Source organism: Panthera pardus, unplaced genomic scaffold (genome assembly GCF_024362965.1).
Source record: "Panthera pardus isolate Hobbes unplaced genomic scaffold, ASM2436296v1 HiC_scaffold_19, whole genome shotgun sequence".
Classification (NCBI taxonomy): domain Eukaryota; kingdom Metazoa; phylum Chordata; class Mammalia; order Carnivora; family Felidae; genus Panthera; species Panthera pardus.
Genome location: NW_026526754.1, coordinates 22688902 through 22709458, shown reverse-complemented (window position 1 = coordinate 22709458; position 20557 = coordinate 22688902). Strand labels below are relative to the sequence as shown.

General features: G+C 66.7%; 1 protein-coding gene across 7 annotated transcripts in view; it reads right to left on the bottom strand.

The window, feature by feature from the left end:
- The window catches only part of GSE1 (Gse1 coiled-coil protein), a 387729-nt gene that overhangs the window by 6995 nt on the left and 360177 nt on the right, over positions 1 to 20557 (bottom strand). For 2 of the 7 annotated variants that reach the window (XM_053906721.1, XM_053906724.1), the window contains 11 exons: positions 15404 to 15603; positions 11040 to 11215; positions 10621 to 10821; positions 9878 to 10069; positions 9211 to 9509; positions 8429 to 8753; positions 5767 to 6362; positions 4637 to 4749; positions 4093 to 4363; positions 2478 to 2591; positions 1289 to 1642 (listed from right to left, as the gene is read on the bottom strand). In XM_053906721.1, coding sequence (XP_053762696.1) covers positions 1289 to 1642; positions 2478 to 2591; positions 4093 to 4363; positions 4637 to 4749; positions 5767 to 6362; positions 8429 to 8753; positions 9211 to 9509; positions 9878 to 10069; positions 10621 to 10821; positions 11040 to 11215; positions 15404 to 15603 — 2841 coding nt within the window. Of the gene's footprint in view, positions 1 to 1288; positions 1643 to 2477; positions 2592 to 4092; positions 4364 to 4636; positions 4750 to 5766; positions 6363 to 8428; positions 8754 to 9210; positions 9510 to 9877; positions 10070 to 10620; positions 10822 to 11039; positions 11216 to 15403; positions 15604 to 19103; positions 19194 to 20557 lie in introns of all 7 variants that reach the window. The other 5 variants (XM_053906718.1, XM_053906720.1, XM_053906719.1 and 2 more) reach the window with 5 other exon arrangements.

The window sequence follows — 20557 nt, the reverse complement described above, 5'->3', positions numbered from 1 at the left end:
GTCCCGCAGTCCCCCCCAGTCACATCCAGCGTCAGCTGCTACTGGGACCCGTTCACGGGAGGCGTGCGCCGCCTCGAACCACGGCCCGGCGGGGCGTGTTCTAAGGCGGGCACAGCGCCTCCAGTGTAGACAGCAGCCTCTGCGGGCCTCTGGGACGCGCTCGGTGGACTTGTCCGAAGAAATGGGGCACCCGGGTGGCTCGGTCGGGTAAGTGACTTGACTCCGGCTCGCCGTCTGTGAGACCGGGCCTCACACTGGGCTCTGTGCTGCTCAGGACTCTCTCTCTGCCCCTCACCCGCTCAAAGCACGTGCCCTGCTCTGCTCTCAAAATAAACTTAAAAAACAAACTCCTGAGGAAACGGCCGCACGTTACACGTCAAGAAAAGGGCCGGTGTAAAAGAAGGCAGGAAACGCGGGTCCTGGGGCCCCAGGAAAGCCTCTGCGAGGTGTGTCTGGGAAGGGCACGGGGCCTTTCCCCGAGCCAGCTCATCCAAACACGCTCTCCTTGTGAAGGGGAATTCTTCGCAGCGAATTCATGACACGCATCCAGTGAAGCGCGCCCGATTCTCACTGCGAAAACGGCCATCCTTTGCCTTTGGGTATCCTGGCATCGCCGATGCCAGCGGTAACTCGGCTGGCGCCGACCCGGCACCCGACCTGAGTCCACAGACACGTCCTCTATCCAGCTCCCAGGGCTGGCAGGGACAGACATGCTTGGGCCTAATAACCCAGTTATTTTTCCTGGCTGTTGGGGCACACGCAAGTTTCTCCCAAAGTCCGTAGTCCTTTAATCCCCGGGGATTCTTTCCTAACCAGTTTCAACCTCTGACTCCGTGAGAACCAGCTGTCGGGACCCCTGTTCTCCCACCAAATCGTCTGAGGGCAGGGAGCGTGGGGGCTCAGGTGTTACAAAACGCTCTCTGGGGTCGCTGGAGCAAACACCTGCTGGGTCTAGTCATCAAAGGGCGGGGAGATTCCCGGGCGAGTCTGTGTGGCAATGGCGCAAAGTCACCGAGCTACAGAAGGACCGGATCCTATCCGTGCGGGGGAGGCCCCTCACCTGGCCTAACTGAAAGGAAGCGCTTCTGACTCAACTCAGACGGCGTCACTTGCTAACTTTTCCTGGAGGGCGGTCGGTAGACCGGGGGCACCAGCATCACCCGGGCTCCCGCCGGCACCGGAGAATTCTCGGCCCCGCCGCAGGGGCCCCGTGCGCGCCGAGCTTAAGGGGCGAGCCCCAGCTGCCGCAGTGACGTGGGAGCAGGGCCGGGCCGGGCCGCCTCGTTACCTTTGTGCTTCTGCAGGGCCTTCTGGGTGGACTGCAGCACAGACTCGTGGAACTGATGTGCAAACTCCTCCGCCACGAAGGGCTCCCACGGCTTGCTCTTCCCGTTGATGCTGTGGGACAGCGGCACGGGAATGTCCTTGGGCGCGGGGCCCCGGATGTAATGGAGCATGCTCACGCCCTTCTTGCCCCCGGGGGCCTCGCTCAGCCTGGCCTTCTCGCCGCCGGCAGGAGCGGGCTCCTGGGGCCGCAGCTGCTCCGGTCTCCCAGGCTCCGTGGCCTTTGGGATGTCAGCCAGGGAAGCAGCGACACCCACAGGCTTCTCCGCATCCAGAGAGGTTGGCTGCGTGGCTGGTTCTTTTAGAGACAGAAAGCGAGGGAGATGTTAAGAGCGCCAAGCCAACAGGCCGACCCTGACCTCCAGAGCTTACGTTTAAGAAAGACCTAGCACAAAGGACAGAGACCCGGGGGACCGTGTAATGAAACGTCCTCGTGAGCGCGTGTGGTTGGAAGGTGGGGCTGCGTTCAGCGGCAAGTCCGTCCTTGAGAGGCGCCCCAGGAAGGCATCTGGGAAGAGAGAGAATCTGAAGGAGGAAGCAAGTGGCTACCAAGAGGTAGAAGTCACGAGGCCCAACCCGACAAGAAAGACCACGTTAGGATTTGAGAGCAGGGCCGGACCATAAAGATTTCCTGCTCCACTCGGCAGCGTAGCATGAGAGAGAGAGAGAGAGAGGAGGAGGTGTGAAAGCAGGTGTCGGAGAGGCCTGAGGGCAGAACAAGCAAGACAGAGAAGCTAAAGAGCAGCGAGAACGCAGGGCCGCAGCAGGTGCTGAAACACGGGGCCTGGGGCTCCCGAGGCCCTGGCGGTGACGGCCGTGGCCTGCCCCGAACGGCCGCACACAGCCCCGCCACACAGCCCTGCGGAAGCCGGGACCCGCCCCCTGGGCTCCCGGCTCTGACTTCCCGCTCTCCTGCTCCGTCCAGAGAACAGCCTTCCCGATGGTGCAGGAAGCTTGTGCGAGAGAGAGCGAGCGAGAAGGAGGGAGCGAGAGAGACCGAGAGACACCCTTTCCAGGAGGAAAAGATTCGTGATGAAAAAGAGACCCTGAGCGGCCGCCTGTGACCTCGGGCAGCCCGTGGGACAGTCCCAGGCGGGGGCGGGAGGGGCTGTCCTTCCCGCCCTGGGCCTTACCGCTCAGGGAGATAGCAGGACTGTCCCTCGGAGAGTTCCTGAGCGGGTCCGCCACCACCACGGACAGTGCCTTCTGCTTCATGGCATGGAGCATTTCAACAAGTTTCTCTTTGTCTATGAGAAAAGCAGCCCGAGATTAACAGCACGGTCGTAGCACCTCCGAGAGGAGAGGGGAGTAGGCGGCCAGCCCAGGCCGTGCCCGGCAGCTGCAGGTTCTCTAAACCAGGAGCAAAGCAAGCACCAAGGGACAGGCTGTGTTTAAGGAAAGAAACCTTCGGTTTAGGGGGAGCCCGGATTCCGCTCAGCTTCTGCATCGCATTAGAGATGCATCCCAAAGATCGCTGTGTGTGCAACAGCAAAATAACGGGTTCCTATGACCTTCTGAGAGGACTTCCGAGGATGTGTTCTTACTTAAAAGACAAAAAAAAAAAAAAAAAAAAAAAAATCCCAACACAGAAGGACCACCGCGAAGATCCACCCAGCACCCCGGAAGTCCAGGCTGCTTCGGGGCGCGTTCTCCGCGGCCCAGGACGCTTGCCATCTACTGAGACGGAATCAGAGCCTGTGATGTCTGCCACTGCGAGCTCTCGTTGCAGGGGCATTTGTCCCTGCCGAAGTGGCTGCATCACCGGTGGCTCCCGCGAGGACTCAGGTCAGGCAAAAAGATGCTCTTTTATAAACAGAACTGTGGCTGTTCCCAGGGACTGGTCCTGGTGCCCACCATGTCACCGTCTCTTTAAGAGAAAGCAAGACCCCCAGTTTCCTGGTTAAGAACGAAAAGGAAATCGCCGCACGCCAACTACATGCACCGGGAAGCAGGTCCGCTTTCCTTCCGACTTCTTTCCAGAGAGAAGTGACCGCCTGGGGTCAGCGAGGAGGGCTTGGAAGCGTGCACACGAGCTCCCCAGACAGGCCGGGTTCTCAGCTGAACCCACATCCTGGAGCTAAGTAAGCGAGCGTGTGGGGCAGACCGAGGAAAGGGATACCAGAAAGTGTTCAGACCCCACCCCGCTTCTGCACTACGTTCTGGCCCAAAGAGTCGGCCCCCACACGGAGGGGTGGCCGGGAGGATCTGGAAGCGTTTTCCAGGGCAGACTGGCCGGGCGGCACAGACAGCCCCGAGCCCACTGTGGCCGGAACAAGAAGCCTCCCGTGGGCACCCGCCAAGCAGAAACGCCCACTGCGCAGGCAGGCGCGCCTCCCCCTGCACCCGGGGCTGCGGGGTTGCCCCGCCTGCCATCCCAGGTGCCAGGAGGTCTGACAAGTGACAAGAGTGGCTTGACTGCAAGCCCGGCTCGCAGCGACTTTTACATACAGAACCGCCCCACCCACCCCCAAGCCTTCCGTTCCACCCGGGACGCGACAAGAGCAAACGCGCTTTGACCAGGGCAATCTGCGTCCGGGATGGAGAGAAGTTAGATGCGGGACAGACCCCGGGGCAGGCGCGTGAGAGCCGAGCGGCTGCCTCCCTGGCGCCGGAGGGAACCGAGAGAGCCCTGGGCCCCCGTGTTCTCAGATTCCACCAAGAGCGAGGTGCGGGACATTCCCCGGGGGCCCACGGCCCCTGCCTCTCCGCAGTCTCGTGGCCGCCCGCGAGCCCCGCGCCCGGTCCTACCTTTCCTCTTCTCGGCACTGACGTGAGTCAGGTTGAAGATCGTCAGGAACTTCTTCTTCTCCTCGAAGTTGGGGCTGTTGTTCATGTCGTCGGGGCTGTAGCGCGTGGACAGTGTGAGTCTCGGCGAAGGCGTCTGCCGCTTGTTCTGAACCGTCGGGGGTGACGGGCTTCTCTCTCTCAGCATCCGCCGCCGCTTCCTCCGCTTCTGGGTCAACAATTCCTCCTTCTGCTGTTGGGTGGTCAAGCCAAAAAGTTGCAAAAACTCTAGCTTCTAGATCGGGAAAGAAAACAAAGGAGTCTGAAAGCCCCGGCCGTGGCCTGCTTCCACCGTCCCAGGGGCCCTCCTGGAGTCCTTGAAGCCCACGCGCGGGCGAACTTGGGGCCGACGGCTCGCCGGGGGCGGGGGGTGTCAGAGCGCAGGGGTCCCGCAGGTGTGGGGCTGACCGGGACGGTGGGAGCGAGGCCAAGGAGCAGGCACTGATGGGGGCGCCCGCAGCCCGGCCCCCGGCCCGGCCCGGCCCGGCGGGGAGGGGATCCCAGATACCTCGGAGGACGTGTCCAGCTTGAGCGGCGGCTGCTCGGCCACGCAGCGGAGGTGGGCCCTGACCTCGTCCTCATCGCTCTCGTCGTACGAGTCGTCCAGGTCGTAGTAGTACCCTGGCAGCGAGAACGGCCCCGTTCAGCCGGGCCGGGAGCCTCAGGGCTCGGGCGGACGCACATGCGGGGCGTCTCTGGGACGTGTGTGCAGACGCACCCCCTCAGCCCAAGCCCTGCCGGCCCCTCTGCGCACCCCACGACCCAGACTCCTTTTCCCCCGGCTGTAAACGCGCATTAACCCCTAGTCCTAGGACTTCGAGGCAGGGGGGAAGGAGGGGGGCAGTGGGAAATGCAGGAGGCAGGCGTCAGGCTTCCCTCGGATCCCAAGTGACCAGGCTGAGGCGGCCTGAGCGGATCCCTCTGCAGGGACATTTGTCACACAGGCCTGGGGCTGTGTCCTCGGCAACCCAAGGCCACTCGTGCGCATCCGGTCCCTCCTGCCATCTGGGTCCACTACTCAGGAGGGGACAGGCACACTCAAGTCCCCACCGAAGGCTCAGGGCACGCACATGTGGAGGGCAGCACCCCGGGGCACCCCCTCGTCCTCCCTCACAAGGCAAGTGGCGGAGGGAAATACTTCTTGGGCCCTGAGCCTAGCCTAGCCCAACAAGCCGGGAAAACTTGGCCTTGGCCCCAGCTTCTGGCTAAGAGGCTGAGTTCAACAGGACTGGTGGTTTCCAGCAGGAGAAGAGACATTGTTCTGGAGCAGCCCCTGACGCCTCCTGGGCAGACAGGGTGTGCAAGTTGGGGGGGGACAGCCGCTCTCACCCCGGGCCTGCTGGCCGAATCCCGACCCCTGCGGGAGGAGGAGGGGGCCGGACCTCCTCTGCCGACAGCCTCCTCCCCCGTCATGCCGGACGATTAATATTTAAAACCGTCTCGTCAGCCTCGGTTCCTCACTTATGAAACGCGTGTCTGTGGAACCGTCTCCCACTTGGCTTTTTCGGGACAGTCTGCGCCATAACAGCGCCGGCAGGGCCCCCGGTCTGTCTCGCGAGCAGCGGGAAGCGGGAACCGGGGTGCGGGGTGGCGGGCGCCCCCGGTCCCGGGGGGTCAGGGCCCCCAGGGACACCCCACCTTTCTCCTGGGCTTCTCGCCGCCTGCGCTCCTCCAGGTCCAGCTTGCTGACCAGCTTCCGGCGCTGCTGCAGGAACTCGTCGTAGACGTAGGCGGGGTCGGGGCCCCGGGGGGCCGCAGGCCGGTAAGGCGAGCCCGGCTTCAGGGGCCCGGGGAGCTCCCCGAAGGGCGCCGGCTGGGAGAGGGGGGCCCGCTGCTGGCCCAGGAGGGTCTGCGTGGACCTCTCGAGCTCAGCCAGGAAGGGCGCGGGCCCGTGGGCGAAGGCCTGGTGCTCCAGGCTTCCCGCCTCCCGTGGGGGCGGCTGGTACTTGTCCAGGGGGGCGGCCTCTCGCTTCCGGGGCCCCTCCTCGACCCGCTCGACCTTCACCAGGGGGACGGCCGCCTGGCGGCCGGGCTCGAACGGGGCGGGGTGGCTGTGCAGGGGGTGGCTCTCGGGGGCCCGCCGCGTCTCCAGGGTGCTGTCCATCAGGGACACGGGGTTCCAGAGGCCCGTGGGCACAGAGTGGTGCTGGGGCTTGGGCGAGATGAGGGGCGGGGGCCCGCCAAAGTGCTGCGGGGGGTCTCGGCTGCCCGGCTCCTGACGGTTCGGTCCAGGCCTGGGGAGCGAGCGGAGCAGGCCGTGAGTCGTGGCAGCGGTCACCTCCAGGCTGCCCACCCGGGGGCGAGAGGCGGCTCGGGGTGGCCTGGACGGGAACTCCCCCGAGAGCCCCTTCCAAGCCACCGGGCAGGCTACCGCCTGTGGGTTCCACTTGCCCTCCACACAGCTAAGGCAGGTTCGGGCGGACCTGCTTCTGAGAGGACGCAGAGGCTCAAAATTAGACACTGCTTGCTGACCGCACACAGACGCTCTCAGGCCAGACCTGCTTCCTCTCCTGTGTCCCACCCGTGACCCAGCTTATTCTGTTCCGCCGCTTCCCGAAACTCTGTGAGGAGAGGCCCCCGTCTTTGTTTTCCACGGGCAGACCCGTCACGGAGAGGACGACAAGGTTCCCACGCCACGCCACGGGCGCGGTCTGGTTAGCGGCACCCACCCCCAGACGTGCCACTCTCCTCTCGCAGGTGCCTGCCCAGCCCAGTGGGGTGGGGGAGGCCGGCTTTGGGGGAGACCCTCACAGCTAGTACGGGTCGGCGCTGTCGCTCAACCCCAGGGCTCCCCAGCAGCAAGGGCGGCAACCCCTCAGGGCCCCAGAGCAGGAGCCACACCCAACGGGGCTTCAGGGAGCCCAGCCACCGGCCGGGGCGTCGCGCGCCTCACGCTCAGGCGGGGTGGGACCCGGAAGGGACCTTCCACCTGCTAAGACGCTCTGCCACTGTCCTAGCAGGGCCCTGGGGCTCTGGCCAAGGAGGGGGGACATTTCACCACAGCCACCACGTGACTCCCAAACACCGGCTGGAAGAAAACCCCAAGGCCGCAGCACCTGGGATCGGCAGAGGACAAGAGAGAACCGTATCGAGAAGCCGTGTGTCCTTAAGTAAACAAGCCAAGGAAAACCTGTCAGTGGGATAATATTTCATGCCCCAGAGCCAAACACTGAATGGTTTTCTAACTCAGAACACAAGGGCCAGTCAGCTGTCAAGTTCACGCCGCTGTAAGGCCAAGCGAGCTGGGACCACGGAGGCCAGGAGGCCTGCTAGGTCCCGAGGCGGAGGGAGGCTCACGGCAGCGGCGGGGCTGGGATCCTGGGGCCTCGGGCAGAGGAAGACCCCTGTGGGAGCCAGAACACCCAGGTTTTATCAGGAGGTGTCGAGGGGCGCTGGCTGCTCTCCAGGCCCCGGGGTGTGAGGGGGCTCAGAGACCTGGCCTCTGTGGGGCCTCAGAGAAGCAGAGGGGACCCTCGCTGCAGGCTGTCGGCTGCGGGGACACTCAGCCGGGGCGGAGGGCCCAGCTACCACGTACCCCCAGTCACACCAGCCCAGCCGAGCGAAAGAGGGAAGGAGCACGTGGACGTTCCAAGAGCCTCCGACCCAGACAGCATCCCAGACGCCGAGAGCCGGAAAACATTCCACGGACCTCCCCACCCGGCCTCCTTTGTGCACAACTGAGAGAACGGGCGTCTAGTATCCCGCGTCCCTGAGACGTGGCCCGGGCCTCTCCCCCAACTCTGGCCGATGAGGGGGACGGAGGGTGGGACGGGAGACACTAGGTGACAGCCAGACCGACAGGTGGGGGGCCTCAGGGCGCAGCTGTGAGGGTAAGAAGGGGCCCAGCTCACAAGGCAAGACTTGTCCCCAGCTGGGGGGACCCAGGGACGGCCTCCCGGGGAATCCGGGGCTGGCAAGTGGCTATTATTACAACAGCAACGAACTTGATTTCCTATTGAAATAAAAATTAAACGCAGTCCCCGTTGTTCTCGTTAAAAAACGTTTGGGCTTGAAAGCAGAGAAAGATGGAAAGAATGGGTCTAATCGTCAATTAAAGCTTCTCACGCACCCCCCCCCCCCCCCAAGTGCCACGACCATCCCTGCAGGGACACAGCCGGGCTCTGCGGGAAGGCCCTGGCTCCGGCCGGCGCCGTTTCTCGGGGACAGGCCCCTCCGAGCGCCTCCTTTCCCTGCTCAGAGGCTCAACCTCCTCACGGGCTGAGAGCAGGGAGAGCGGAAGCACTCGGGAGGCCGGGCGAACGGCAGCGTGCGGACCCCCCTTCCCTCCTGGGGGCCCCACCTGGCGCTGTCGGGCCTGTGCTCCGCCTCCGCGGGCGCCGGGGGCCGGCCCATGTCCAAGTGCTGCTCCAGCACCTGCTGCCGGAACTCGGACACCTGGGACTGCCGGTCCTCCTTCTCCTGCCGCAGCCTCCGTTGCCGCGCCAGCCACTTCTCCTCCTCGTTGGTGCGCTGGATCAGCAGGGCCGTGGCCGCGCTGCTGCCCGGCAGCGAGAAGATGCTGTGGTTGGAGAGCAGGCTGGGCACGCTGTGGTGGGGGGCGGGCGTCGGGTGCAAGGGGTGCTGCACGGCCTTCGGGGCTTGCAGACCTGCCTCCTTCAGCTTCTCTGTGGGGGGGACAGGCCGTCAGGGCGGGACCGCGGCGCCCCGGGCCCAGCCCGAGCCTCCCCTGCTCTCCTCCCGCCCTTCCAGGAAGACACCCCCACCCCGGCCCCACCCCTGGACACTCGGTGGCGGCCCCGCCAGGTGCCGGACTGAGCAGGCAGGCGCCGGCTCACGAGAGCGGACCGAACTCTCCAGAGTCACGCGAGCCCGCCCGTCGTGCACAAGCCCTCGTAAAAGTCCGATCGCGTGTACTCGCAACGAAACGAAGTAGGTTAAAAAAAGAGAAGCCTCAAGACTCATCCGCCACCTCCTAACGCTTTCGCCGCGCTTCGCTGCCAGGCGCGCGTCCCCGGCACCAGGGCGCGTCCCTTCCCCGCTCGCGCCCTGCTCAGCGGCCACCTCGAGGCTGTGGCCTGGGGAGGGCCACGCGGTGAGGCCGGCAGCTGCCCGCCGCGGTACCTGGGCGCGTGGGGGTCAGCTGCTCCGAGGGCTTGGCCCGCTCCTCCGCGGCGTGGCTCCGCAGCCCGTGCAGCTCGGCCACGGGCAGGAAGGCCGGCTCCAGCGCCTTGGCCGCCAGCAGCTCCTTCTCGCGGGCCCGCTGCTCCCGCTGGCGCTCCAGCTCCCGCTCGCGCTCCTTCTCCCGCTCCCGTTCCAGCTCCTTCTCGCGCTCGCGCTCCTTCTCCCGCTCGCGCTCCTTCTCGCGCTCGCGGTCGGCTTCCCGCTCCCGCTCGCGCCTCAGCTCCTCGTCCAGCTGTAGCCTGCGGCCAAACGGGAACGGCTGGTGCCGGCCCGCGCGGACCCAGAGGGGACCGGACACGGGCCCCCAGCGACGACTCCCAGGAGCGGGACCCCGGCAGCCCGACCTGCACGGCGGGAGCAGGTGCACGGGGCCCCGCTCTCGTTGACCCCCGAGGGACTCAGAGGGCTCCGGGCCGCGTGCCGCGCGCCAGCCCCCCAAGCCTCACCGGGCGCTCGCGCCAGGAGGCGGGCGGTGGACCGCAGAGCCGCCGGGCACCCGCCACCGCCCCCACCTTGCGGGCGAGGAGACCGCGGACACGGGCGCTGGCCCAGCCGCTCCGTCGGGGCGGCAAGCGCGGGGGCCGCCCCAGCCCGGCACGCGGCTCACCTCTCGGCACTGAGGCTGGACATCCGCTCCGAGTGCAGCGCCGCCAGGGACGAGTGGGAGAGCTCGGGGGGGTAGCGGACCCCGGACAGGTGGAGATGCATAGCCGATGGGTGCAGCGGGGGCAGGGAGCCGGGCGTGGGGATGGGGTAGAAGGGGGACCGTAGGGCTGACAAGCAGTAGGAGTCGTCCATCCTGTGCAGGGAAGACAGGGCCGGGTGAGAAGCAAAGGCAAAACAAATGAACCCCGGCCCCGTCAGCAGGTGCGCCCCGGGGCATGTGGTGCCGTGAATGCGAGGGACGGGGCGGGAGGGACGCGGGCCTACACAGGCCCCGCAGACAGAGGCCGTGGCCGCGGCCAGCCCCAAAGCCCCCGCCCGAAGGGCCGCTGGGCAACAGCAGCTCGAGGTCCGAGGCCCCACACGAGCAGCAGCCCGCTCCCCGTAACCCGCCGGGTCGGGATTCGGGAAGCCCCTACACAGAGCAGAGACGCGGGGCACACTCCCCCTGCGGCTTCTCCGTCACACGGCAAAGGGTCCCTCGTCTAAGCGAGGCCGTGTGCCGGGCCGCCAGTGAAACAGCCAGCAAGAGGGGAACTGGCGGCACAGGGGGCAGGGGGGAGGGTTCCCGCCACGGGCCAGCAGCCAACTTGGAAGGTTCGGGGGCCGCTCGAGACGCAGAGCGCGGCCCCAGGACGTGAGGCCACGTGAGGGGACGGCCCCGGAGGACTCACTGGGGCGTCTCACCTGAAGGCTGGGTGGGGGAAGGGGTGCGGGGCCAGGTAGCTGGGGTGATAGTAGGCGGCGGCCGCGGCGGCCGGGTCCAGGCCCAGGGGAGGCAGGGAGGTCATGCGGAGGTCCTCGGTGGTGTGGTAGGGCCGGAAGCTCCTCAGGTAGTCCTCGGTCACGGTGCTCGGGGGCACCACGTGGTGCACAGGCCGCTGCAGGCTGCGGGGGCGGGGACGGGGACGGGTGGATGAGGGAAGGACGGCGGAGAAGCAGGCAGCTACTGCTGGCTCCTGGGGCCTGCGTGGCCCTCGCCGTCCGGCAGCGGGCACGGGCTTGCCACCCACGGCCGGGAGGCGCCCCGGGGCCCCCGGGATCCAGACCCCAGGCGCACGTGCCCCCTGCGCCCCCTGCACCCCCAGCCCCCGATCCGCACTTACTTGAGCGGTGGGAAGCGCGAGTCTTGCACCACGGAGCTGGGGGAGATGCCGAAAGGGTAGGGGGTGCTGAGCAGGTGGGAGGGGATGGCGGGGCCCCCCGCCTTCTCCTGGGGCAGCGGGGGCTCCACGATGAGGCGCTCCCGACCGCCGCCGCCGCCCCGAGAGCCGGCGTCCTGCTGGAGGACAGAGAGCAGGAGTCAGGCAGGGGCGCGGGGCCAGGTTTCGGCGCCCGCTCTGAGGTGCGCCTTCCTGGAGGGTCTCTACCCAAACGCGCGCTGCACGGAGGCGGCGGCACGGTGACAAGAGAGGGCACGGGCTGTGATGCCGAGCTCTCCCCTGGGCATCAGGTCTGGCCGTGCCCATCAGCAGACCGAAAACCAGGGCCGGGAGAAAGCAGACGGGGCTCAGGGGGGTCGAGCGCAGGCCGGTCAACCCGCAAACCACGGTGTTCCCGCCGTGCCACGAAACGCCAGGCACCCCTAAAATGACAGGGAGCCACGGCCCTTTGACGGTCTCCAGGAGCTGGCAGGCTGAGGGACACGTCCAGGAGTGGACCGCCGGGCATCTGGAGGCCGAGCCCCGTGCCGAGAAGATGTTCCCGCTCCCCAGACCCTCCCCCACGCCCGAGGCCCTCCAGCTCGGTTGGGGGGTGTGAGCAGCGGAGCCCCAAGTTCATCTCCGCGGCCGTGCCCTCTGACCCCAGCAGCCACCTCAGGCCCGCACGCGAGGTGGGGCAGGAGCGGACGGCGGGGGCCAGGCAAGGAGGCCCCGGCCGTCAGGCACGTCTACCCGGCAGGCCGGTGCCAGGCCGCCGCGCCCTCCCCCGGTCTTCCAGAAGACACATCAGTGATAATTAATTGAAGGAGACAGGCCGCTGATTGGAATTTTTAATGAGCGGCAACATCTGTTCCTTCCCACACGCTGGCACGGCCCCTCCGCTCACGGCGGGGTCCTTGCAGGTTTGCGAATTCCGACTCGCCCTTCCCCGAAGGGGGGGGGGGGGTTCACATGGCAGGTGTCGAGGCGGGGGGGACACACGCACCCACACCCACATCCGAGGTCCGAGCGAGCAGCCCAGAACTCCCAGCCCCCGATTTTCCAGAGACTTCTATACAAGGGCCCACACCTATGTGGACAGCAGGGTAGGCTCCCCCCACAGCCTTATTGAAGACGGCTCCTGTCCGGTTCTGGAGACCCCGGATGAGACCCATAACGGCCCCGTGCCTCGGTTTCCCCATCTGTCAAGCGTCCCAATCGCAGCGCCAGCTCCTAGCGTGACAGGGACGGACGGGCGGAAACGGAGGCGAGGAGGGTGAAGCGGCAGCCGGTCGCCCGCCCACACCAGCGTCTCAGGGGCCTTTGCCAGGTCAGGGCTTGCCGGGTCCGCCCACACGCCCACCACCTGGTGCGGGGCAGGCTTGCACGAGCCCCTCCACCCACCTGCTGCCACGCTCTGGCCTCACGGGGGCCACTGTGGGCCGGAGGGGGCCCTGTGCCCGTGGTCTGGGACGGACTGAACAGGGGGTGCCCAGCACTGAAGGGGACTCCAGGCACCCTGGACGCTGCCCTCAGGCTGGCCAGGACAACCCCTGCCCCCCCGGGCCAGAGCAGGACAGAGGTGGCAGCCGGGGGGGGAGGGGGGCACAGAATCCTCGGAGGGGGTCCTGGACCCTAGAACAACATCTGGGGAGAAGCTCCAGGCGGCTCTCCCCAAACCAGGCCGTCGCCCGCCTCCACGTGCGTCAGCCACCGCTCGCGGAATCAACGGCAGAGGCAAGTGCCCCCGGGGCGGCCCCTGCCACGCAGGAGGGGCCCCGAGCGCACCGGCCCCGGCCGCCCCTTCTCCCCCTCAGCGGGACAAAGCCCTGCTTGCAGGCGGCCGGGCCAGATGGCACCTTCCCGGCGGCAGAGGACAAACAAGGCGCTGGAGAGCCTGGGGGAGGGGCTGGCGGGCGAGCAAGGGGTGCGACGGGCCGGACCCACGCGCCTTCCGTCTGGCTAGAGCCCAGCCACGCTTGCGACAGGCACCTGGGAACGGGGGCGGCCCTCTGGGGGCGCGCAGGGGCTGCCCCGGGGTCCAGGGAGCAGCCCCCAACCGGGGCCAGGCCACCGCGGGGCACCCCAGGAGCGCGCCGGGCTCCCACCGTCGCCCTGGCAGACAGACGAGCGGCAGGGAGCATCTGGGGGCGGCTTTTGTTTCAGGGCTGCGGCCGCAGGCACAGCCGCGGAGGTGAAAGGGCCGCAAGGGGGTGGGCGGGAGGGAGGAAAATCCTTCTCTGGTGATTAGAGAGAGGGCTCCAGGCAGACAGGCCCGACATGCTCTGTTAGCCCGAAAACAGACCATTTTTCATTTCAGCTGTCCTCCGCAGCTCCCACTACCTGGGAAACAGGGCCCTGGCGACCCCGGTGACAGGCCCAGGGCCCCGCCCCCATGCCTCCCCACCTTGCGGGATCCCCCCCCCTCCACTCCTGTGCCGCCACTTGGGGAAGCGGCTCTCCTCCCCGCCTCCCCTCCCCAGAAGGATTACATTCTCCACTGAGCCTTTGTGAGAAGCTGATGAGCCATACATCATCTGCTAATGCAGTTCCCTTCCCGCCGCCCTCCCTGGTGGCATTAGTGTTTCATTAAGCGCCGTGGTGGTAAATGGCCAGAGCAGATCCATCACGGCCCTTTCTCTGGGGCTACTAAACGTTTCTGAGGCAGTCAGGACCCTCCGCGGGGTGCCAGGGCACAGGTGCTGGAGGAGGGGAAGACAGCAGGCGTCCCATGGCGGCTGTCACCAGCCAGTGCTGAGCCAGGGACAGGGCAGGATCCGGAAACGACCCGGGGCCGAGGGAGTCCGGGAGAGGCAAGGAGTGGCGACGAGTCAGGGTCCGAGTCGGGTGGCTGGGGCCCCGAGGTCAAGGTGGATCTCCAGGCGGCTGACAGCGAGAGGCAAAGAGTCCCCCCTCCGGAGGCAGAAGGTCCCGGGGAAGACCCGACCCTCCCTCGAACCGGGCCCAGGGGCAGCTCAGGGGTCTCCAAACCCCTCTGGCTGGAATCTGCCCGCCAGGCCCCACCTGGTCTCTCCCGCTCTCAAACTGCACAGAGGGCTAAGCAATGGCCACCTCGGACACAGGGCCAAGCCAGGGCCACACCCAGGAGGGTCCTCACCCCTGCCCGAGGATCACCCCCACCCCCTCTGTGGACAGAGGCTGGCTACCTCCCACCCCCGGGGCAGAGTAAAGACAGATCTACTATCTACTGGATGACCAGGGCGTAGGGGTGGGGGGAGGCTGGTGCCCAAGTGACTCCCCTCTTCCACTTTTCTTGTGGTTTAGCTGGTATTTTTTTTTTATGTTTATTTTTGAGAGAGAGAGAGAGAGGGAGAGAAAGACAGAGTACGAGCAGGGGAGGGGCAGAGAGAGAGGGAGACAGAGAATCTGAAGCAGGCTCCAGGCTCCGAGCTGTCAGCACAGAGCCCGACGTGGGGCTCGAACCCACGAACCGTGAGATCATGACCAGAGCCCAAGTCGGTCACTTAACTCATTAGTATTTCTCAGTACTACCACCCCTCTGGGGACTCAGCAGAAAAGCCCAGAAGTATCCTCTCACCCCTGCTCCGCCCCCCCCCCCCTCGGTTAGGGGTACCCGGGTGCAGGTGGGGGGTCAGCCGAGGCAGGAACAAAGGAACCCTCCCAGGCCTCCCGCACTGGCAGGACACCGTGGCAACAGCCACACCCAGGGGAACCCCAAGTGCGGGGCCTTCAGAGGCCAGGACAGAAACGGGAAAGCGGGACACGCGAGAACATCCAGCGCCCTTTCCCCACTTCGGTCCCGTGTTCGAGCGGCAGGTATTCAGAACAGCTACCTTGTGTCACCTCTGCCACCTGTGAAGCACCTCACGCGGGGCTCACGCGGGGCTCCGGACTGAGCCGTGTCCCCCTCAACTTCTCACGGCGGAGTGCCAACCCTGGGAGCGTGCTGGAGACGGGGCCTCGGAGCAGGTAACTAAAGGTGAGGTCATTCGGGCAGGCCCCGATCCCCCAGGACCCGTGTCGCCAGAGAAAGCAGACCGGGCCCCGCATGAGAAGACGGCGTCTACAGGCCAGACAGAGAGGCCTCGGGAGGAAGCCCGTGCCGGGGTCTCAGACCCCCAGCCTCGGGGGACACGAAGAATAAACCTGTCGTGGGAGCCCCCGGAGGGGGTGCTCGGTGCTGGCGGCCTGACTGAAGCCCGGGGATCCTCTTCCGACACCCGGCCCCTCCGGGCGGGTGTCCCGTCGTCCTGCCCCGCACGGGGGTCGGGCTCACGAGAGCGAGGCAGGGCGCGCGGCCGCGATCCCGAGACGGGCCCCCCCCCCCCGGCCGCCCCCCGGCTCACCTGTCGGCTCTCACTTCTCCAGACGCCATTGACGGTCTTGGTCGGGGCGATGGTCACCACGGGGGGTGTGCTGGGCACACTGTGGCCCCCAGGGGGGACGATGACGGGGCCCATGGGCACGCGCTTGGGCGTGCTGGCGGGAGAGCTGTGGTTGGTGGCCGGTGAGGACACGGGGGACGACTCGCTGCTCAGCGAAGACCCTGCGGGAGAAGGACGCGGGAGGCTGAGCGGGGGCCACGGCCACGGAGGGCTCCGGCCGTCCCCAGCCCCACGCAGCCCGCGGACAGGCAGGGAACCTGCTTCCCCGGCCGCCTCGGGCCGCGCCGCGCGCCCTCTCCGGCTCCGCGGCCCAGCGCCCCTCACCCAAGCCCCAGCCCGAGGCGAGGGTGGGCAGGAAGGGCCGCCCCCTCGGACGCTGACGGAGACACGGGCCCCGACACGAGAGACGTGTCCCATCGCAGCTCGGGGCCACGAGCCCACGTCCCACATCACACAGGCAGGATGTGCGCCGTCGGGGGCTGCCCCTGGCTGGGTGGGACCCGGTCAACACAGCAGCCTGACCGGACCCCCCCCCTCCACGAGGCCAGAGCCAGAACCCACCCACCGCCCCCCCCCAGCTCCTAACAGGCCCCGAGCCCTCCGCCTGCAGGTAGAGGGGCTGCAGGAAAAGGCAGGGCACGCAGGATGCCCGAGCGGCCAGCAAAGCACCGGTCACAGGGCTGGATGGGCCGGGCACGAGGCAGGGACACAGAGAGGCGGCCGAGGGACGCTTACTTTTCCGTTTCTCAAATATCAACTGCAGCCTATTCTCAAATTTTAAAAACGGAGACCTAATTCGCCATTTAAAGCGCAGAGGCCGGTGGCTTCTAGCACATTCACTGGGTTGTGCAATCATCGCTGCTACCTGACTCCAGATCGCTTCTGTCCCCCAGAAGGAATGCTGTACCCCAACATCACACCCAGCGGAGGTCCCCCCGGAGGTGGGATGGGGTGGGCAGAGTCAGGAAGCGGGGGACCCGGGGTTTCTAGAGGGCATGGGGGGTGGGGTGGGCAGGGCCCGGGGGGGAAAGCATTCCGCGGTCCCCAGGGAGAAAGCTCGGGTGCAAGGCCAAGCTGGCCGGCTGCTCCCCCGGGAGGGGCGGCCAGGACGGGGAGCGTATGAGCTGGGCAGTAACTGTGTTCAAGTGCGTCCTGCTCCCGGGTCCCCACCTCCAGCAGGCACCAGCCTTGACCTCCCTGTGACTCAGGCACGTCCCGGCCCTGGGGCCTCCAGCAGTGTCGGGGGGGGGGGGGGGGGTCCCCGAGATCCCCACCCAGGCTCAACAGAGTCTGTCACACAAACACACACACCCTGCATCCCGAGGAGGAGGGAGACCCCCGTCACGCGCCCACACGACGCCGGTGGTCCCCACCCCCATCACAGACGGCCGACACGGACCCGGGGCAGACCCCACAGCATCTGAAAGCACAAACCGCAGCTGGGGCTGCCTGGGACGCCCTCGCGCCGGGCGGGCAAGGGGCACACGCTCGCCTGTGGCCACGGGGGTGGGATGCGGGGGCCCAGGCGGCCACGTGCTCCACCAGCCGGGACGCGGACAATCACGCGCGGCCCGGGGACGCCCCGTCTTGCTCGTGGACTCAAAGGGCAAACGCTGACCCTTCTGAAGGGCTCAGATGGCCCATTCTGTCCGCAAGCGCCCCACGCGGGTCGGGGGAGAGAGGGAGCAGCGTCAGCAGAGACAACCCCTTGCGGAAGGAGAATCCCGTCTGTTCGCAGGCGTCCTCCTGGATTTCGCTCCAAACGTGCCTCGTTCCCGGGGCCGAGGGACCCTCGTCTCCACACCGTCTCAAGCGGCCACGCTCACGTTACCAAATGGAACCTTTGTGTTGAGGGGGAGGCAGGGCAGCCTCCGGCCGCGGGCGCAGACAGCCGCGCGGCTGCCAGGGCGGCACCGTGGGGCCATCTCTCCTCTCTGCCCCAGAGGCCCTGGGAACGTGGCCCCGCGTGGCCTCAGCAGCATAACCAGGAAGCAGAGCGGCCGGACATCAAGGCCCCAGCGACATCAAGACAGAGCCTTGCCCTAAGCAAGGTGCTTCCATCCAGGACTCCTCAACGTGACTCCCTAGGCTTGTGCACAGCATGGGCAACTGTACAAAGCAGCCCCACGGGGAGACACCCAGCCCCAACCCCACAGGCCAAGCCCCAGAGCGGCCCGGCAGCTCGTTCTGCTAGCAATATTGGTAACAACACCGAGGCCGGGAGCCCCGCGCTCCCAGATCCCACCTGTCAGGGCCTGGCCACGTGGGCAGGAAGGAGCTGCCCGAGGGCTGCTGGCCCTGAACTGCGACCCCAAGTCCCCCCCCCCAGATGAAGCAGCAACCACAGCCCACACCCCAAGAATGCTGCAACCCCCAGTCGGCCAGGCCAGGCCCAGCTAGCTGGGTCGTATGTCATGACCACCGGGGGAGAGCCAATATCACACGCTGGCCACCCTCCCTTCCCAGTGGGGACAGCTTCTGGGGTTTTAGGACAAGCTACTATCTGGTCAAGTTGGTGACCCCCCCACCCCCTGCTAGGAAGCCGGTTTCAGGACCGCTGAGGGGGCAGGTGGGGTGTGTCACAGGCTAATCCGGCCAGCCCTGTGAGCGGAGCTCCCGGCTGGAAAGTGACCCCCCTGAGGTTCCGGAATGGCTCTCGTGGACCCTCACCCAGGTTCGTGCAACTGTGGGAAACTGGGCACATCTCTCTCAGGCCGCCAGCTCTCTCCCTGGCCTGGCACTCCCCCCTCTTCGGGGGTACGCACCCAGCAAAGCACCCGCCCCCCAGCCCTCCACGGGGACCTCCTCCAACGCCCGCCTGCACGTGGCCACGAGGACACAGAGTCGCTATCAGGTCGAGGGCCCGCGGGGGGGGGGGGGGTGGGGGATGGGAGGGGGGAGGACAGGAAGCAGCCACAACCCTCAGCCACGCGACAGCAGGGGCTTTTTCCTGACCTGTGCGGTCACTCCCGATACCTGTCCTGCTGGATACTCAGTCTGTGCACTTTTCTGTAGGTTATTTAGATATTTAACTTTCGTTTATTTTTTAAAGTCATTTATTTATTTAGAGACAGAAGAGTATGCAAGAGCAGGGGGCAGGCAGAGAGGGAGGGAGGGGGGCGGGGGGGAGAGAGAGAGAGAGAGAAAGGGAGGGAGGGAGGGAGAGAAAGAGAGAGACAGAATCCCGAGCAGGCTCTGCACCCAATGCAGGACTCGATCTCACAGACTGGGAGATCAGGACCGGAGCGGAAATCACGAGTCAGATGCTCCGACCGACTGAGCCCCCCAGGCGCCCCTGGCGTCGTAATGGTTTTACTGACCTAATTCCCGCAGCACAGAAAGCGTCCCCCATCCCCATCTCAAGGGCACAATTCCTCAGTCCTCGGTGTATTCATAGCTGTGCAGCCATCACCCCAAACAGGAACCCTGTACCCTTTAGACCCCGGCCCCCAGTCGGTCTGGTCTCCAAGGACGTCCCTACTTGGGACGGTTCCCACAAACAGAATCATGTGGTGTGGAACCTTCCGCGTTGGCCTTTCACTGAGCCGGCGGTTTCTTCCAGTTTGTCCACACTGCAGCCGTGAGTCAGGGCTCCGTTCCTTCCTCTGGCTGACTCCTGCTTTACCCTATGCGGAAACCCCTTTCATCTGCGTGTGCCCACCTCTGGGCTCTGTGAGGCTGCTGTGTCTCCTGCTCTCGCAGCTCATCTCCCGCCCAGCTCGTGGGGGCAGAGAGGGTGGACGTTTGTGCTCTGGACCCAAAACAGGAAGGAAAACACACACACACACACACACACACACACACACACACACACACACACACCAGGAGGACCTGTGGTCACGGCAGGGGCCACCAAGAGCCTGGAGGAAAAGCTGGGGTCAAAGGCAGATGGGGCTCTGGTGGGGGGGCCTCGCACCCCGCCCTGCAAGCGCCAGGCTCTGGGCCGCAGGTCGCAGGGGCCCTCCTCCCTCAGACCACCCTCCTGGCCTCCGAGCCCCCCCTCTGGAGGGGCCCCGCCATTAGCTCGCCTCCCTGGATTAACCTCATTCCTAATCACCAAGGGGGGAGGGGCGGGGGAGCTCGGGGGCGCAGGTGCACTTGGACCGGGAGGCCACCGACAATTAGCAGCCTAATCCCCTGGGGGAGGGGGGAGGGGGGAGGGGGGAGGGCGGCGGGCGTCCCTCGCCGGCCGGAACAGGCGATCGATCCCTGACCACGCACCCACAATTAGCGAGCGGCCGCCCCGACCCCGCTTCGCGCTGCGGCGGGAGGCCGTGACCGCCCTAATTAACTGGAGGCGCGCGACGGGAGCCGGTCCACGGGCGCGTGCGGCTGGGGGGGTGACGGGAGGCGGCGCTCGCCGTCACCTCGGCCGCCCGACTTGGAGGATGAGCGCCGAGGCCGCGGGGCACGTGTAATTAACAGCTGAGACCCCAGACTCAGGAGGGGGGGGGGGGTGGCTGGCAACGAAACCACGGCGTCACGACGGCCGCTGGCTCTCCCAGACGCGCGCTGAGCCCGCCACGAACGCGCCCACCACCCGCTGGACGTCCAGGACCACCGCCCGCCCCGACTGCAGGGCACGGAGGGCAAGGCGGGCTCCCGGCGACAGGGGCGAGACGAGAGGCTGGTCTCCCGAAAAAGAGGGCCGCTGGGACGTCCTCCGTCCCGGTAGTAGGGCCACCCGAGCTCGGCGGGGTTGCGCCCAGGTTCAACCAGTACAGGCGCTGACCCGGGACGCGCGGCCACGACAACCGGGGGGTGGGGTTGGGGGGGGGAGGGCACAGGCATCGAGGGCCCTGCGTGTCCCTGGCTCGCCAGGGCCCTCCTCTCGCTCCCGGAGTCTGTTCTGTCCCAGGTCAACCCCGGGTGGTCCCAGGCAGACCGCAGGGCATGTGACCGGAGCTCTGGGGCTGCCCTCTGCCCTCCCCGTACTCGGCCACCACTGTTTCCAACCGGGACTCGGGGACCCAGGCCTGGCGGGCGCGCACCATTTGGATCCAGAAAGGACACTGGCCATCAGTACACCCCCCTTGCTTGCAAGGCCGAGGGGCCGTGGGAAGCCTCCCAGCTGGCGGGGTGTCAGGTGGACGGAACCCGGACGGTCCCAGAGTC